Genomic DNA, 15,389 nt, shown 5'->3' with positions numbered 1-15,389 from the left:
AATGCATATTCAATGATGGCTCCAGGAGACCGATGTCTGGAGAGCTGGCTAAACATGAAACAGTTTAAAACAATTAGACCCTACAGTCTTCATCACACTACAGAAAAACCCAACACAGTTCCAGGTCTCATTTACCAAGTGGAGTGGACCAGGAGGTGGACTGGGGATTAGTGACAGTCTTGCAGCAAAATCTTTTATATGATTGTCAACTTCAAAGTCTTTACAGAGTTTCAGATGAGTCAATAAACTGAAAATAGAAAATAAAACACTTGAGTCATAAAGTAAAACACGAGTCCAACCGCTACCCTCAGCTATTTTGTTTTTTCTGGGTGCTAATCACACAGGGGTTTGTGGGAAAATGGCCATAAAGTATGTGGATGACTGCATGCACGCTACACTTCTGTGAAGACTGTTAGAAGCTGACGCTTTGAAGCCTGAAGGAGGTTCTGAAGTAAAACTGGAAAATCTAAGGGTGGCTGGGTAACTATGAACCCAGCACTCAGGCTGAGGCAGGAAGACCAAACCTAGGCTACCTAGAGAGATACTGTCTTGCAGGGCGTGGTGGTTCACGCCTTTTAATCCCAGCACTTGGGAGGCAGAGGTAGGCGGATCGCTGTGAGTTCGAAGCCAGCCTGGTCTCCAAAGTGAGTCCAGGACAGCCAAGGCTACACAGAGAAACCCTGTCTTGAAAAACCAAAACCAAAACCAAAACCGACCAACCAACCAAACAAAAAAAAACAAAACAGGAGAGAGATCCTGTCTCAAAAAACACTGAGTCAATCAAGGAATAACAAATAAAATAGACAATTGGTAGCCTAGGGGCAGAGGCCTGTGCCTGTGGGAACTGACTGAAGGGCAGGAGATCTTGGAAGCAGTCACAGGGGACACAGTGGGAGCGTGTGCGGGGGTGGGGGGGGTGGGGGGGGGGGGGGGGTGGGGGGGTGCACTACAGAGAACTGCAGGTCTTTCCCAATATCCCATCACACCTCAATAAAGTTGATGGTTGTAATTGCAAGCAAAAGTGCAGTTGGTACTTGAGGGGTCAGTGACAAAGTGGCCCCAAGGAGGGAAATCTGACCAGGAGAGAAAGTGGGTCACAGCTGAGTGATGATGTGTGGCATGCTTAGTGCTAAGAGCGTACCCATGGGACTTCAGCTTGTCATGGGGTCCCCCAGGAAAGACAGCCCACCTATCACAAGCACAGTCAAGCACTTCCTGTTTTACATAAAAGCCAAAGATAACTCTTCACAGATCTTATGTTAGGACACAGAAAAGGCCAATATTCCTTATTTGCATTTGTTGTAAATATACAACAGAATCAAGGTAAAACTTTAAAACAAAACTGCCTATAATCTACTGTCCCCAACACAAATGTATTCTTTCTGATGGGTATCCAAAGCCTGTTTGGACATGCCACTTTGGTTGGTTGGTTGGCTGAGGCAGGGTCACCTAGAGCCCATGCTGGCCTCAAACTTGTCAGTTAGCTGAGGATGACTCGAACTCCTGACCCTCCCTTGGGGAGGGCTGGCACAGAGGTGTGAGCCATCGCACCCGACTTGGGCCACATTCTGCATTTCTGTCCTCTGCTCCTTTCTAGCTGCTTGCCACTTCTGAGAGTGCAGCAGTGGCCACAGAAGGAGGGGCGACTCAGAACGCCCGACTGGAGACCTTTTGATGTCACATGTTTGTGCTGGCACCCAGTGCGAAGGGACTGACACCATGTGACCAGTCAGCTACTGAACTGGCACTGAGAACCGGCCCAGGAAGAATGAGAAAGCACACCTTTCCCGCTGCTTCCAAGGGAGCACCTGTCCCCAGCTCCTAACTGCCAAGGTTGAGAACCACCACTCGCTCTATAGAGAGGGTATGGGGGAGACAGAGCTCTCGACCTCCACGGAAGGAAGACCATCAGTGAGGAGGTGATGGGCCCTAAGGCCGCCCCCTCCCCCCGCCACCGTCACCCCGTGAGCTGGCAGACCTTCCCACAAACATGCATTTCCTCATCTCGCTCCCTCACTAAGACCAGCCAAGCTCTCTATTCTACAAAGACACTGCCTGTCTATGGCTGCCTCGAGACTGACCTAACTACGCCCAAGAGGCAGCTCTGTTTGAAGAGTAAACCACTGAAACGCCGGAATTCACATATGAATGCTGGGAATTCACCCCGAGATTCCTGCTCAGCCAACAGGCACTTGTCTCACTCTGTGACCTAAGTGTAGAGAGAGAGGTTAAGTGTCCCTTCAAAGACACCAAATGCCATTCAACAACTCAGTGACTCTGAGGACTGCTCTCTGTCTCAGGAACGGGAACTCCCCGCTGCCTGCCACCTTCTGTCTTTAGTCAAACTAGAAGTGCCAATTCCAGGACTATGACTTGTTTGTTTGGTTTGGGGTTTTTTTTGTTTGTTTGTTTTGGTTGTTGTTGTTGTTTCCCATGACAGGGTCTCTCTGTGTTGTCCATTCTGTAGACCAGGCTGGCCTTGAACTTACAGAGATCCACCTGTCTCTGACTCCCAAGGGCTGGGATCAAAGGCATGTGCCACCACCACCCAGTTAGACCATGACTTAAAATGGCCCAGGCTAGTCTCAGACTCCCTATGTAGCTAAGAATTACATTTGGTTTTCCTGCCGCTGCCTCTCCAGTGTTGGGACTGCAGGCATGCTGTGTAGGCCAGGCTTATGCAGATGCAACCCAGGGCTTTGAGCATGCTCAGCAAACAATCTGTCAGCCGAACCACATCCCTAACTCTCGAACCATGATTTCTGAAACACCAGAGCACAGGGCTCTAAACCTGGCTAATGCCCAGGGAGGGACCCCATCCCATGTCACAATCATAACTCTGATTATGGGCGTCCACTGAGTCCCAGCAAACGCCTTCCTGGTCTTTCAGGAAACCCTCAGAATTCCCATTCAATAGCAGCAGAAATGGTTGTTGATGCTGCCTGCATTTGACATATTTGTGGATGTCACTAAATCATCCAGTAAACGACTGATTCTCTCAGGTCATGAGGCCTAGAGTTTTCTTCATATACGTCTATTTTTATTTTTATTTATTTATTATTTTGTTGTTATTTTTGTTTTTGAGTCAGGGTCCTACTCTATAGCCCAGGCTGTCCTGGCACTCACTATGTAAAACAAGTTAAACTCCAACTCAATTCAATCCTCCTGCCTCAGCCTCCCAAGTGCTGTGATTAAAGGCATGAACTCACAGTGATCTGCCTGCCTCTGCCTCTCGAGTACTGGGATTAAAGGTGTGTGCCACCACCACCTGGCTCCAGCTATGCTTAATAATAATAATAATAATAATAATAATAATAATAATAATAATAATAATAATAATAATAATAATAATACAGAAGCCCTTAGTGCTGCCTTCCTCCTGCCATCCTGACTCCACATTGTACTAACAGAGACTCAGGTTTCCCACAGTGCTGTGGGGCCGCCTGACCATGGCTCACCTGACCTAGCTCATAATAACACTGGCCCCAACTTACCAGGAGAGGCAGTCCTTGAGGGAATTGTAGTACGGGAACCGGGACACCACACACACTGCAAAGGGGACAAAGCGTCTAGCTGAGCTCATGCTGGGCTCCCAGTGGGTCTTGCCATTGTAGAAACAATATTCATCCTGGACAAAGAGCAACAAGGTCATGTCACCTCCTGTGCTGAACAGTATAGGCCCAGGCTGACAGCAGTTGGTATCTCATACAGAAACAACACATAAGGAAGGGCCTCCCTCCAACAGCTCTGGCCTTCCAACCCATGTAGGTGGGCCTCACAAAGGGTCACGCCATGCAGCACTGTGCGTTCAGGAGCAAGAACCAGGTAGTCTCACCCTGGAGGCCTCCAGCCTTGGGATGAACAGGGACATATTTCTGGGACACAAAGGCACACACGACTCAGCTATCAATGACAGACTCCATTCCAAGTGGACCAGCCCCAGGCAGATACACAACCTGGAGTGTACACAGGACAAATCCAGACATGGAGAAGCAGCTGAGGAGCTGCTGGGGGATTGGGGATGGAGGTGGCAGCGAGAGCTGGCTGAAAATGAGCTAGGAGATGAAAATGACCTGGAGGTTGCACACACTGGGACCACAAAGCCTCAGGGCCACATGCGGTACAGTGGCTGAAAAAGTAGCAGGGGTATTATCATACCACAAGAAACAACGTTGAAAGGGGCCCACCCTAAGCTCAGAGGACAGCAACAGATCCACCTACGTACGTGCAGGGGTCGGTAGTACTGGGCAACCACACCATAGGTTCTGTTCCCACAGACATCCGTGAGCACCAGGAAATGGATGTAGTCCTCTTTTGGTTCCGAAGCCACGCACACACCCCCTACAGGAAGATCAGAAAGAAGGGGGGGGGGGGGGGCGTGAGGGGACGGGAAAGCCAGTTCAGGTGGCTGCGGTATGCATGCATCAAAGGCCTAGGTAACCCATGAGCCAGTGTGGAGATCACGCTTGCCCTAATCACCACTAGGAGCTTTGATGCTCTTGGGGCTGTTGCAGCCAACTCCCTGCTCGCCAACGTCCCCGAGCCGCCCCTTCCGTCACAACCCCTCCACTAGAGGCGTGTGGTGGAGCATCACGAACAGCACAGCAGGCTAACCCGTGCCTGTTTCTCAGGCATGGCTCCTGTGGCCAGGAAAGGGCAGCAGGCGTGAGGGGGAATGAAAGACAAATCCTCATCCAGCCCTTGGGCTGAGTGTGCCACACCAGCACTGGATGCTGCTTAAGGCCGGCAGATACACAAGCACTCTCATCTGGCACTGGTGAGCTCAGAGATCAACAGCAACCTGTTCCTCTTGTTTTAGTAAACAGGAAGCAGGGGACAGAGAGGAAGGTGCAGAGCCACCCTCTGGGCCTCTCTGGCTTTAACTTCCCCCAGACTAATAGACCAACTTCCAGGTGCCACGAGTGATGTCTGCTCCCGGAAGCCGGAGGATTGAGTTCCAGCCAGCCTAGACTGCAGTGCAAGATCCTGCCTCAGAAAACATTGACAAGAAAGAAAGAAAGAAGAAACCCAGTTCCATTATCCAACCCCAGAAAAACTCAAGATCCTCTTGTCCCCAGTGTGGCTGTCTCTGGAGCAGAATACCCAGTAAGGAGCCAGCACAAGGCCACTGCAGACAGCGTACCTGGGAAGCACAGCTGGGGCAGGGCAAGGAGGTCCACACCACCTGGGACAGTGATGTCTTCAGTGTCAGACCCCTTTGAGTCTCCAGGGTGGCTCTTCCAGGGTTCCATCCTGTTCTTGTCTCGCTTCTTCCGGAAAGAACGCCTCCTGGCTTTGCTGAGAGTACTGCTGGCTCCAGGCACCCGGCCATCGTCTCTCATGGTGAAAGGGGGTACAAAAACAGAGAGCACTTCGGGGACAAGGGAAAAGGTGCTCTTCACTCCTCGCTTCTGGACAATCTAAGAAAGGGAAAAATAAGAGTCACTGTGCGAGCCGGGCATGGTGGCACACGCCTTTAATCCCAGCACTCGGGAGGCAGAGGCAGGTGGATCGCTGTGAGTTCGAGGCCAGCCTGGTCTACAAGGTGAGCCCAGGATAGCCACGGCTACTACAGAGAAATCCTGTCCCTGTCTCAAAAAACCAACCCCCCCCCGAAGCCAAAACCAATCAACCAACTAAACCAAAAACAAAACCAAAAAAAAAACAAAAACAAAAACAAAAAAATCCAAACAAAAAAGAATCGCTGTGCGTGCAGCTGGAGAGATGGCACAGAGGCGCTGTGGTGCAAATATGAGAACTAGAGTTCAGGTCTCCACCACCCTCATAAAGGATGTCCCACCTGTAATCCCTGTAATCCCTCAAGAGAGGGCTCAAGACAGAGAAGGCAATCCCAGGACAAACTGGCTAGCCAGATTAGGTGACTTGGTGAGCTACAGGTTCAGTGGGAAATCCTGCCTCAGTAACTAAAGTGGAAAACGATCAAGAAAGATATTTAATATCAACCTCTGACCTCCATATGCATGACCTCCAGACACATGCAGACAAAAGCATGTTAACACAGCTAAATGCAGAAAGAAAAAAATTACTGCATATGTCCACCCCCCGTTCATGACATCCTTCCTAGGTGGGCATACTGTGCATATGTCTGCTTCCGCTCCATGTTCACGGGCTCCAGAAGAGGAGCCCTGTCCCTTAAGGCTCAGGTCAGCAGATGACTCTTTGCAGAACTTCTCAGGCCCTACATGTGCCCCAGAGGCTGGAAATTCAGAAGCAGCTTGTCCTGTTGGCACCACACACCACAGGTCAGAAGCCAGTTCTGCGATGTACAGGTATGAGCTGAAATGCTGGCTCTCCCCTGAGCTGCTGGAAGCAAGCCACATCTGCATTTCTCTCTCCCAAGTGCTGTGCATCAAACAGGTGAGCATGTGCGTCAAAGTGCCCAGTCAGGGGGAAGCCCCCAGGAGCACTCACGTGTGTCCTACACACAGAGGTCTGAGGGCAGACCCTGAGAAGTTCTCAGCTTTGTAATACTACACAAAGACCTGCATTGGCATTATACCTTTCCGACATCCTGGGACGTCGCTCACATTGTACCCAGTCCCTGCAGGTCTGGGAAGATAAGCAGAGAAGTGGGCAAGGCCTTGATAGAGTACAGGGATAGATTTCTCTCCACTGGACACACGGTTCCCTGCAAGCAGTAGAATCTGCACAGATAATCCAAATTCTTTTAAACCCAAATCGGAAGGCTGTGGTGTAGCTCAGTGGTAGAGGGCTCACTTAATATGCAAAAGGCCTTGAGTTCCATCCCATTACTGCACCGGGCAGTGGTGGTGCACACCTTTAATCCCAGTGCTCGGGAAGCAGAGACAGGCAGATCTCTGTGAGTTCGAAGCCAGCCCAGTCTACAAAGTGAGTCCAGGACAGCCAAGGCTACACAGAGAGACCCTGTCTTGAAAAACCAAAAAAGAAGAAGATGATGAAGATGAAGAAGAAGATGAAGGCAAAGAAGAAGAAGAAGAAGAAGAAGAAGAAGAAGAAGAAGAAGAAGAAGAAGAAGAAGAAGAAGAAGAAGAAGAAGAAGAAGAAGAAGAAGAAGAAGAAGAAGAAGAAGGAGAAGAAGAAGAAGCAACAGCAGCAGCAGCAGCAGCGGGAGAGGGAGGACTTACTGCACTGTCCCAAAAGCAATGGGATAATGACCAGCAAAACAAACAAACAAACAAACAAACAAAAAAACCAAAAACAAAAACAAAAACAAAACCAGAACAACCACAACACAATATTTAGTAAAAGCCAGAGGACCACCTGGGCATAGCGGAACAGATCTGTGAACCCAATATCTGGAAGTGAGGAGGACCAGAGTTCAAGGTCATTATCAGCAAGTTTAGGTCAGCTGAGCTAAGGGTCTCATAAGAAAATAAAAAAGTGGAACATGGGTGGGGGTGGGGGTGGGGCAAGATGCCTCAGCAGGTAATGGCGTTTGCTACCAAGGCTGAGGGCCTAAGTTCCCTCACTAGAACCCACATGGTAGAAGGAGACAACCAGTTCCCACACATTGTCCTCTGACTTCCATACACAGCATGGCACTAAAATGTCCCCATACATGGCACACACACACAAAACACATTTTAAAACGGGGGTAAAGGGGAAGCCAGAGGAAGGAATGAGAGCCTTCTCGACATTAAAAGGTTGTTCCATGAGCAACACCTGTCAGGGAAGAGACTGAACTTACCATAGTCATTCAAGTTCTGCTACCAATATCTTCACCTTTGGGGAAAACAAATCCATGGGATTAGGACCATCTGGGGCTGGAGAGATGGCTCAGAGGTTAAGAGCACTGACTACTCTTCCAGAGGTCCTGAGTTCAATTGCCAGCAACCACATGGGGGCTTACAACTGTCTATAATGAGATCTGGTGCCCTCTTCTGGCCTGCAGGTGTACATGCAGACAGAACACTATTACACATTTTATTTATATATATATTATATATTTTATATTATTTATATATTATACACAATTTATTTATTATTATGTTTTGCTTTTTGGTTTTTCAAGACAGGGTTTCTTTTGTAACAGTCCTGGCTGTCCTGGACTCCCTTTGTTGACTAGGCTGGCCTCGAACTCACAGCAATCCACCTGCCTCTGCCCCCGAGTGCTGGGATTAAAGGCGTGTGCCACCATGCCCAGCCTCAATAAAGAAATCTTTAAAAAAAAAAAAAAAGCAAACAAACAACAACAAAAAAAACCCAAAAACCCAAACAAACAAAATAGACCATCCATGTCTCCAGTCAGCAGAAAGTCTGCTGCCAATGCCCTCAGGTCTGGTGTTAACTGAAAACCCAGTCCTCCACCTCTGCTTCCTTTAGAGCCACAGTGGCAGAGGTACATGTCCCCTACACTGGGAATCATCACAGTCATCACCGGAGACTGTGTTCTGGGACTCCTTTGATTCCAACCTCCCTCTGCTCACAGCTCCTGCCTGGCCCAGACCGGAGTCCTTGGGTCCAGACTCCAGGCTTCTGGGGTTCCCTCCATGTGAAGTTACATGCGCAGCAAAGGCAGACAGCTCATCAGCTCCAGCTCAGCTGTTCCAGCTGCCTGCCTGCACACCCTCTTAGGCTCAGGGATCCCTCTCAAGTTCAAGGCTACATGGCCAGTTTCCAAAAACCCTTTCTTCCACCTACAATTCTTTCTTCTCTTTCAGCTGTTAAAGAACGGCTTTTATTAGGGGCGAAGAAATAACACACAGCGACAACACACAGAGAAAAGCAGAGGAGGGACTAGGGAAGCCCAAGCCTTGTCTACGACTAAAGAGTCTGGGTTGTTGGATGTAGAGGCTCCAACCCTGAGAACCTCGCATCCTCTCCTCGCCATATGCAGACTCCACCTCGGCACCAGCCTGAGCAAGGCTCACTGCCATCATGGCATCGCAACTACAAACCAGCAAGACAGCCTGTGTTGCAGAGTGGACTCATGTGAACCAGACTCGAACTTCTCATGGTTCTACCTGAATAGTGAAGACACCTCGCCCACCTGGTACGAGGCTGCCACCAGCAGCTGCATCCAGAATCTTCTGAGAGCGCTGCGGAGTCTAAATAGCACACCAGGTGCCTTGAGGAAGGCAGAGGCCCTGCACACACCTCTCTGTCCCTGTGCCACACTCAAGTGTCTGAACATCACCATCGTTATCCCTTTCCATGTACATATCACATGCATACATGTGCGGGGTGTGGTGGCGCACCCTTGTAGTCCCAGTACTCAGAAGCAGAGGCAGGTAGATCCCTGTGAGTTCGAGGCCAGTCTGGTCTACAAAGTGAGTCCAGGACAGCCAAGGCTACACAGGGAAACCCTGTCTTGAAAAACAAAACAAGGGGGCCAGAGAGATGGCTCAGCGGTTGAGAGCACTGACTGCTCTTCCAAAAGACCTGGGGTTCAATTCCCAGCACCCACATGGCAGCTCACAACTGTCTATAACTCCAAGATCTGACACCCTCATACAGACATACATGCAGGCAAAATACCAATGCACATAAAATAAAAATAAATAAATTGGGCTGGAGAGATGGCTCAGAGGTTAAGGCCACTGACTGTTCTTCCAGAGGTTCTGAGTTCAATTCACAGCAACCACATGGGTGACTCACAACCATCTATAATGTGATCCAATGCCCTCTTCTGTCATGCAGGTGCATAGGCAAGCAGAGCACTGTATACATAATAAATAAATCTTAAAAAAAAAAAATTGAAAAAAATATCATGACCAAAGGGAGGAATGCGTTTATTTGGATTACACCAAGGACCACCAACCCAAGGATGGCACCACCCACAATGGGCTGGGCCCTCCCCCATCAATTACTAACTTAAGAAATGCCCTATAGGCTTAGGCTTGCCTACAGCCTGATCTTATCTTTCTATTATTATTATTATTATTATTATTATTATTATTATTATTATTATTACTATTATTGCTTTTGTTTTTGTTTGTTTTTTGAGACAGGGTTTCTCTGTGTAGCCTTGGCTGTCCTGGACTCAATTTGTAGACCAGGCTGGCCTCAAACTCACACAATCTACCTGCCTCTGTCTCCCAGAGTGCTGAGATTAAAGGCATGTGCCACCATCCCCAGCTGATCATCTTTTTTTTTTTTTTTAAGCCAATTAAAAAGCAAACCCAACAGCAGCCTAACCCACTGGGTTACAGATTTATCTCTAAGTCTCGTTACACAGCAGCATCGCTCCTCCCTGGAGGATCGGCTATTGCTAGAGAAATCAAATGAATTCACAGACATTCTTAATGTTCTGGAAGTGTGCTGTCCAACACAGGCACAGCAGGAGGCCACTGAAATCTAAATGAATCGAAACTGAGCTGGATAGATGGCTCTACAGTTAAGAGCACTGGCTGCTCTTCCAGAACATCTAGGTTCAAATCTCATAACCCACACGGTAGTTCACAGCCAACTATAACTTCAGCCGCAGGGTAATCCAATGTTCTCTTCTGTCCTCTGTGGGCACTGCATGCATATGATATACATACATACAAACATACAAACATACATACATACAAACATACAAACATACATACAGGCAAAACACACATACACATTTTTAAAAAGGAACAAATAAGTATGGCTTTTAGTTTGTTTGGTTTAGTTTTTCGAGACAGGGTTTCTCAGTGTAGCCTGGCTGTCCTGGAATTCACTCTGTAGACCAGGCTGGCCTTAAACTCAGAGATCTACCTGCCTCTGCCTCCCAAGTGCTGGGATTAAAGGCACTCTGTAGAGAAATTTTAATCCAGCAACATGGCTGAGCCCAAGCCGTGTATTTACATAGCTTGGGTACACAGCTCTCATTTCTCTCAATTCATTAGAGGAAATAAAAGTTACTTTTGCAGTATACACCACCATCACCTAGCAAGAAAATATGATTTTTAGCTGGGCGTGGTGGTGCATGCCTTAAATCCCAGCACTTGGGAGGCAGAGGCAGGCGGATTGCTGTGAGTTCGAGGCCAGCCTGGTCTACAAAGTGAGTCCAGGACAGTCAGAGTGACATAGAGAGACCCTGTCTCAAAAAAAAAATTTTTTTTAATTAAAATAAATAAATGAAATGTAAAATCCAGTGTCCCTCAGCACACGAGCGATACTTCTGGGGTTCAGTGGCCACATAAGGCTAGAGAATACAGGATTGAATGCTGCAGATGGGGAACACTGTGGTCATCCAGGAGGCTATGCTGGTACTGCGGCTCATAGAACAGAAGGCCACATCACTGGTGTGGTGCAGAAGGCAGTGTGGGCACGCCTCCCATCCTTGGATGAGTTTACAGTGAGTCCCCTCACATCTCAGCAACCAAAAAAGGAATCCACCCTCAGTGGGGAAAATCAAAACTAACCACATTGATTCACAGGGGGACTGGCCAACTCAGAAACACCTGACAGGATTTCCAACAAGTGATTAGTCCTCAACCCCATCTACGAAATAGAACAGAGTTAGGGCACCCTCTAAGAAATACTCAGGGCACTATGTTCTTGACTTTACATTGAAGATTTCTCATACGTACAGCCTTCTGTTTTATGTGTCACCAAATAGGAATATTCAGACCACAGATAAACAGTAACTGTTTTTCGAAGCAGGGTCTCATGTAGCCCAGGCTGGCTTCTGAACCCACTATGTAGCCAAGGCTAGCCTCAGCACCATCCAGATCTTCCTGCTTCTGCTTAGCAAGGGCTAGGATCACAGGTTTGTGCCACCGTGCCCTAAAGGGTATTTTTGTTTGTTTTGTTTTTTGAAGAAAGAATCTCTTTCTCTCTCTGTAGCCCCAGCTGACACACCTAGAAGTCACTCTGTAATCTCCTCACCTATTCCAAGGGTTAGGGTTCAGGAACAAGCCACAGCACCCAGCTAAATGCCAATTTTAAAAAGATAAACTAAAAATTATTTTAAAACCTCGAACATGCAAAAGAGAATTGCTACAAAATTTTAACTAAATAAAATATATGCCCATATGTCTATGCTAACTCTAACACTGGTGTTGATAGAAAGTGAAATTATCCCAAAAGTTTAGTCTACCTCTTAACTCTTCTTTTCCCCCTAATCCTTGACTTCCCCCCCCCCCACCTTCCTCTCTTTGAAATTCCTAGCAGAAGCAAGAGTACAGAATGAGGTAAACTAAAATAAAACTTCTTCCTCTCACTTAACCTGGGGGATGCCACCACCTGCCTAATTCAGGAAAGTACCGCCGCCATGAACCCCCTGGTTGACTCAGCCAGTTCTCAAAAGCATACCTCACACCGAACAGGCAAGAAGTACACTGCAAGACCCAGGAAGCAACAACAGCTATGCCCAGAAGACCACAAGTGAAACCAAGTCATTTCCGATTCTAAGAAAAGGAAGGCAGTGTTGTTTGGTAAATTAAAGGCAGAAAGACAGCGGAGCTGTACAGAGGGCACACTGGTATTAGAAGGGATGGGTTAGGGTTAGGAGTGAGAACTGTGAGAGGGACACTCCAAGTCATTGCCTTAGGGACTAATGCCACTTTCTGGTCACATTGGCTATGGAAGGAACTATCTAGGCTTTAACACCCACTTGGTTATTTTTACTAACGTTTAACTTCTCTTAGTGACGATGATTTTGCCTCCGCTTTTCACTGTCCTTGGATAGCCAATCATCAATTGATATGCATGCTTTTATGTTTTTCCATGTTGTCTTGTGTAAACACTGAGATGATCTATTCAGACACTTAACTGGGGACACTAAGGAAATCTCTGGAGAAAATGACAGTTCACAATCATGCTGGGTCAAAAGAAAAAGAGAGGCCCCAATGGATTGGGAGAAAACAACCTGGATTCCAGAATTAGGAAAAAAAGGGGAAATATAGTACAGAAATAAGGAGAATGAAACGTTCACAAGGTGCTGTCTTTCCAGAAACAGGGAGATGAACCTATCTTTGGCTGCTGGGCAGAGACGGAGGGAAGGGAGGAAGGGCGGTACGGCAAGTGGAGAATACAGTTATGCAGCAAGCCCCACTAAAGGTGGAATATTCAAAGTTGGCACTATTCAATGCCGAGTACAGAACCCATTACTTAGTAGGCAGTGAAGCTCTGTGCAGTGAAGGGAATCATTTAGTTGCTGCTCAGAGAGAGGATCTTGTCTAGTTGACCGTGAACTCCAAGGGTCCCCGGCAGGCAGCACCTCCCCCCGCCCCCAGATGGTGACATCCTGCGGGCAGAAACGCTTCGATGCACAGAAGCACGTCTGCACCACCACAAGCACTAGGTACAAGTCCAGTTGGTCCCCGCCCCGAGAGGTGGGTGGGCACGGAGGGAGGGGGGAGGGAAACGGCAGGCTGCTTATCTCCTCAGTCCTGAACTTGCTCTAATCCCTCACAGCTGGGACTTGACCCAGAGGCTTTGGCACCGCAGGAGTGCGTAGCCACAGAAGCAAGCTCCACTCACATCCCGCCGGCTCCCCTCCGAGCCTCAGTTTCCCCTCCAGCTCCTTACCTGCTCCAAGCCACGTAGGCTGTCCTGAGAAGCGCCCAGCAACGCGCACAACTCCAGCAGCCCGGAGGGCAGCGACAGGTGTCGCGAGGCGGGATCCGCCATGACCTCCCCGCCACCCGCTTGGAGCACCGCGCTCCAAGCCCTCGGCTGCCGGGCCGCAAACCTGACTCAGATGGCGCCCGTGCCCACAACCCAGACCCCAAACGAGTGTCTCTGCCGGCGGGTCACGTCGGAGGCCGCCCAAGCCTCCGCACCTCCCTGGGGATGGGTGCCAGCGAGCCGCGTCCACAGAGCGGACGGGCCCTGGAGGTAGCGGGGCTTGTCCACAGGGAGGAGGGGCGTGGTCTGTGGGCTCCGGTGTGGGCGGACTTAGGGACGGGGCCTGAAAAGCATGAAGGAGCCTTGTCTGTGATTCGGCAGAGGCGGAACTTTTCTGGGGGCGTTGCTAGCCGGACCTGCGTGGGTGGGGCTTCGTCGGGGGCGGGAAGGACTCTGCCTGCCAGTGAACGCAGACATTTCCTAAGCTGGACCGTGAGTCCGGCGCGTGCGCGTGCCCCTCCGTGGGCTCGGTCACTCCTTCTGTCCCCCGGAATACAGGAAGGAATGGGCGGCATCCCCAGGTGCCCGGCCCACGTCATCCAGCCCCGGAGGCTCTTCTCCAGTGGTCCAGACCCACCCTGCAACTAGTAAGGGACAAAGGCCTGCTCTCCCGCCACCACCAGGAAGCTCTCCTGTGCCAAGATGTGGAATGGACCCTGTGGACACCTGGACGAACCGTCGGGAAAGGAGTGTAAAGATCCACTCCTGATCAATAACTGCACGGTTAACCGCAGGCTGCCGCAGCAGCCTGGGTTAAATTAGCAGGAAATGGGGCAAGGTGGAAGATGCTGGAGGGAACAGGGTCAGAGGCCTGTGGAACCTCTTAGCTCTAGGCCAGGTCTAACTTACTCTGTTGTCCCTGAACCTCCTCCAGCCTCAGACTGGATTTAGGGAAAAGCCCAGCCCTCCTGCCTGGGCAGCTTGGTGCTTAGTCATCGACTCTGGAGGGGATTATGGTCCAGTATGGGCCTTTTCCTGGGCATCTTTAATTCCAAGGGGAAAAGAGACGAAGGGACTTTTCGGGGGGGGGGGGGTATATATATATATATATATATATATATATATATATATATATATATATATATATATATATATATATATATATATATATACGAAATGCTTACTAGTAATGTTAAATATCTGTCATCAGCCTAGAGTGAAGGATCAGTAACTGAATAAGTCTTGGGAGCAAAACCTGGGCAGCCTGGCTGAGGAGGGGGACAGAGTGGGGGCAGGGCAGGACCTGCTAATCATAGCAGGACTCAGAAGTAGCCTAATCATCCCATAGGCTGCCTGCCCCTAATCCTTGTCCAGGAACCCAGTCGGCTTGCTAATAACACTGACGTTAAGGTTCTGCTCCTGTTTAATCTGACTGTTTGCACCAGCTCTCAGATGACCTGAGAGGCGAGCCTTACAGGGATCCATCAGCAGTCCTGGGCCACACTGTAAGCAATCAAAATCTTGAGTTTGCAGGGCTCTGTCTGGCTGCTGCCTGTCTGGACCCTGCTACTGTGCCAACTGTATGTGTGTGAGTGTGTGTGTGCGTGCGTGCGTGCGTGCGTGCGTGTGTGTGATGGGCAGACCCAGCATCCCTGAGCCCCTGCTTCCTGTTTGTGGGAACCCTGCAGGGTGGAGGCCAAGATTCAGTTGGCAAGAATCCTATACGGCTCAGGGCAGAGCAAGTCTGATATCTACCCTGTTTCCTCCAATAGATGGAAGGATTTGAGGAGGGGAGCTCCAGACCAGGGTGGAAAGTCCAGGGCCAGGCCCCACAGTTCCTCTTCTGTAAGCCTCCCTCATCCCGTGCATGAGAGTCTGGCCACATAATCTCCCAGGGACCC

At 49.3% G+C, this 15,389-nt stretch overlaps 1 protein-coding gene across 1 annotated transcript in view; it reads right to left on the bottom strand.

Moving 5' to 3' along the window:
• Positions 1 to 13,753, bottom strand: part of Dennd3 (DENN domain containing 3) — a 56,275-nt gene extending 42,522 nt beyond the window's left edge. Inside the window, exons 1-5 of the mRNA XM_051159715.1 lie at positions 13,450 to 13,753; positions 5,144 to 5,420; positions 4,226 to 4,341; positions 3,495 to 3,628; positions 136 to 247 (exon numbers count right to left, since the gene is read on the bottom strand). Of these exons, the coding sequence (XP_051015672.1) occupies positions 136 to 247; positions 3,495 to 3,628; positions 4,226 to 4,341; positions 5,144 to 5,420; positions 13,450 to 13,551 (741 nt within the window). The 5' untranslated portion in view covers positions 13,552 to 13,753. The remainder of the gene's footprint in view (positions 1 to 135; positions 248 to 3,494; positions 3,629 to 4,225; positions 4,342 to 5,143; positions 5,421 to 13,449) is intronic.
• Positions 13,754 to 15,389: the final 1,636 nt, after the last annotated feature.

Source organism: Acomys russatus, chromosome 17 (genome assembly GCF_903995435.1).
Source record: "Acomys russatus chromosome 17, mAcoRus1.1, whole genome shotgun sequence".
Taxonomy (NCBI): domain Eukaryota; kingdom Metazoa; phylum Chordata; class Mammalia; order Rodentia; family Muridae; genus Acomys; species Acomys russatus.
Note: the sequence above shows the minus strand (reverse complement) of the source record. Positions and strands in the feature narration are given on the sequence as shown.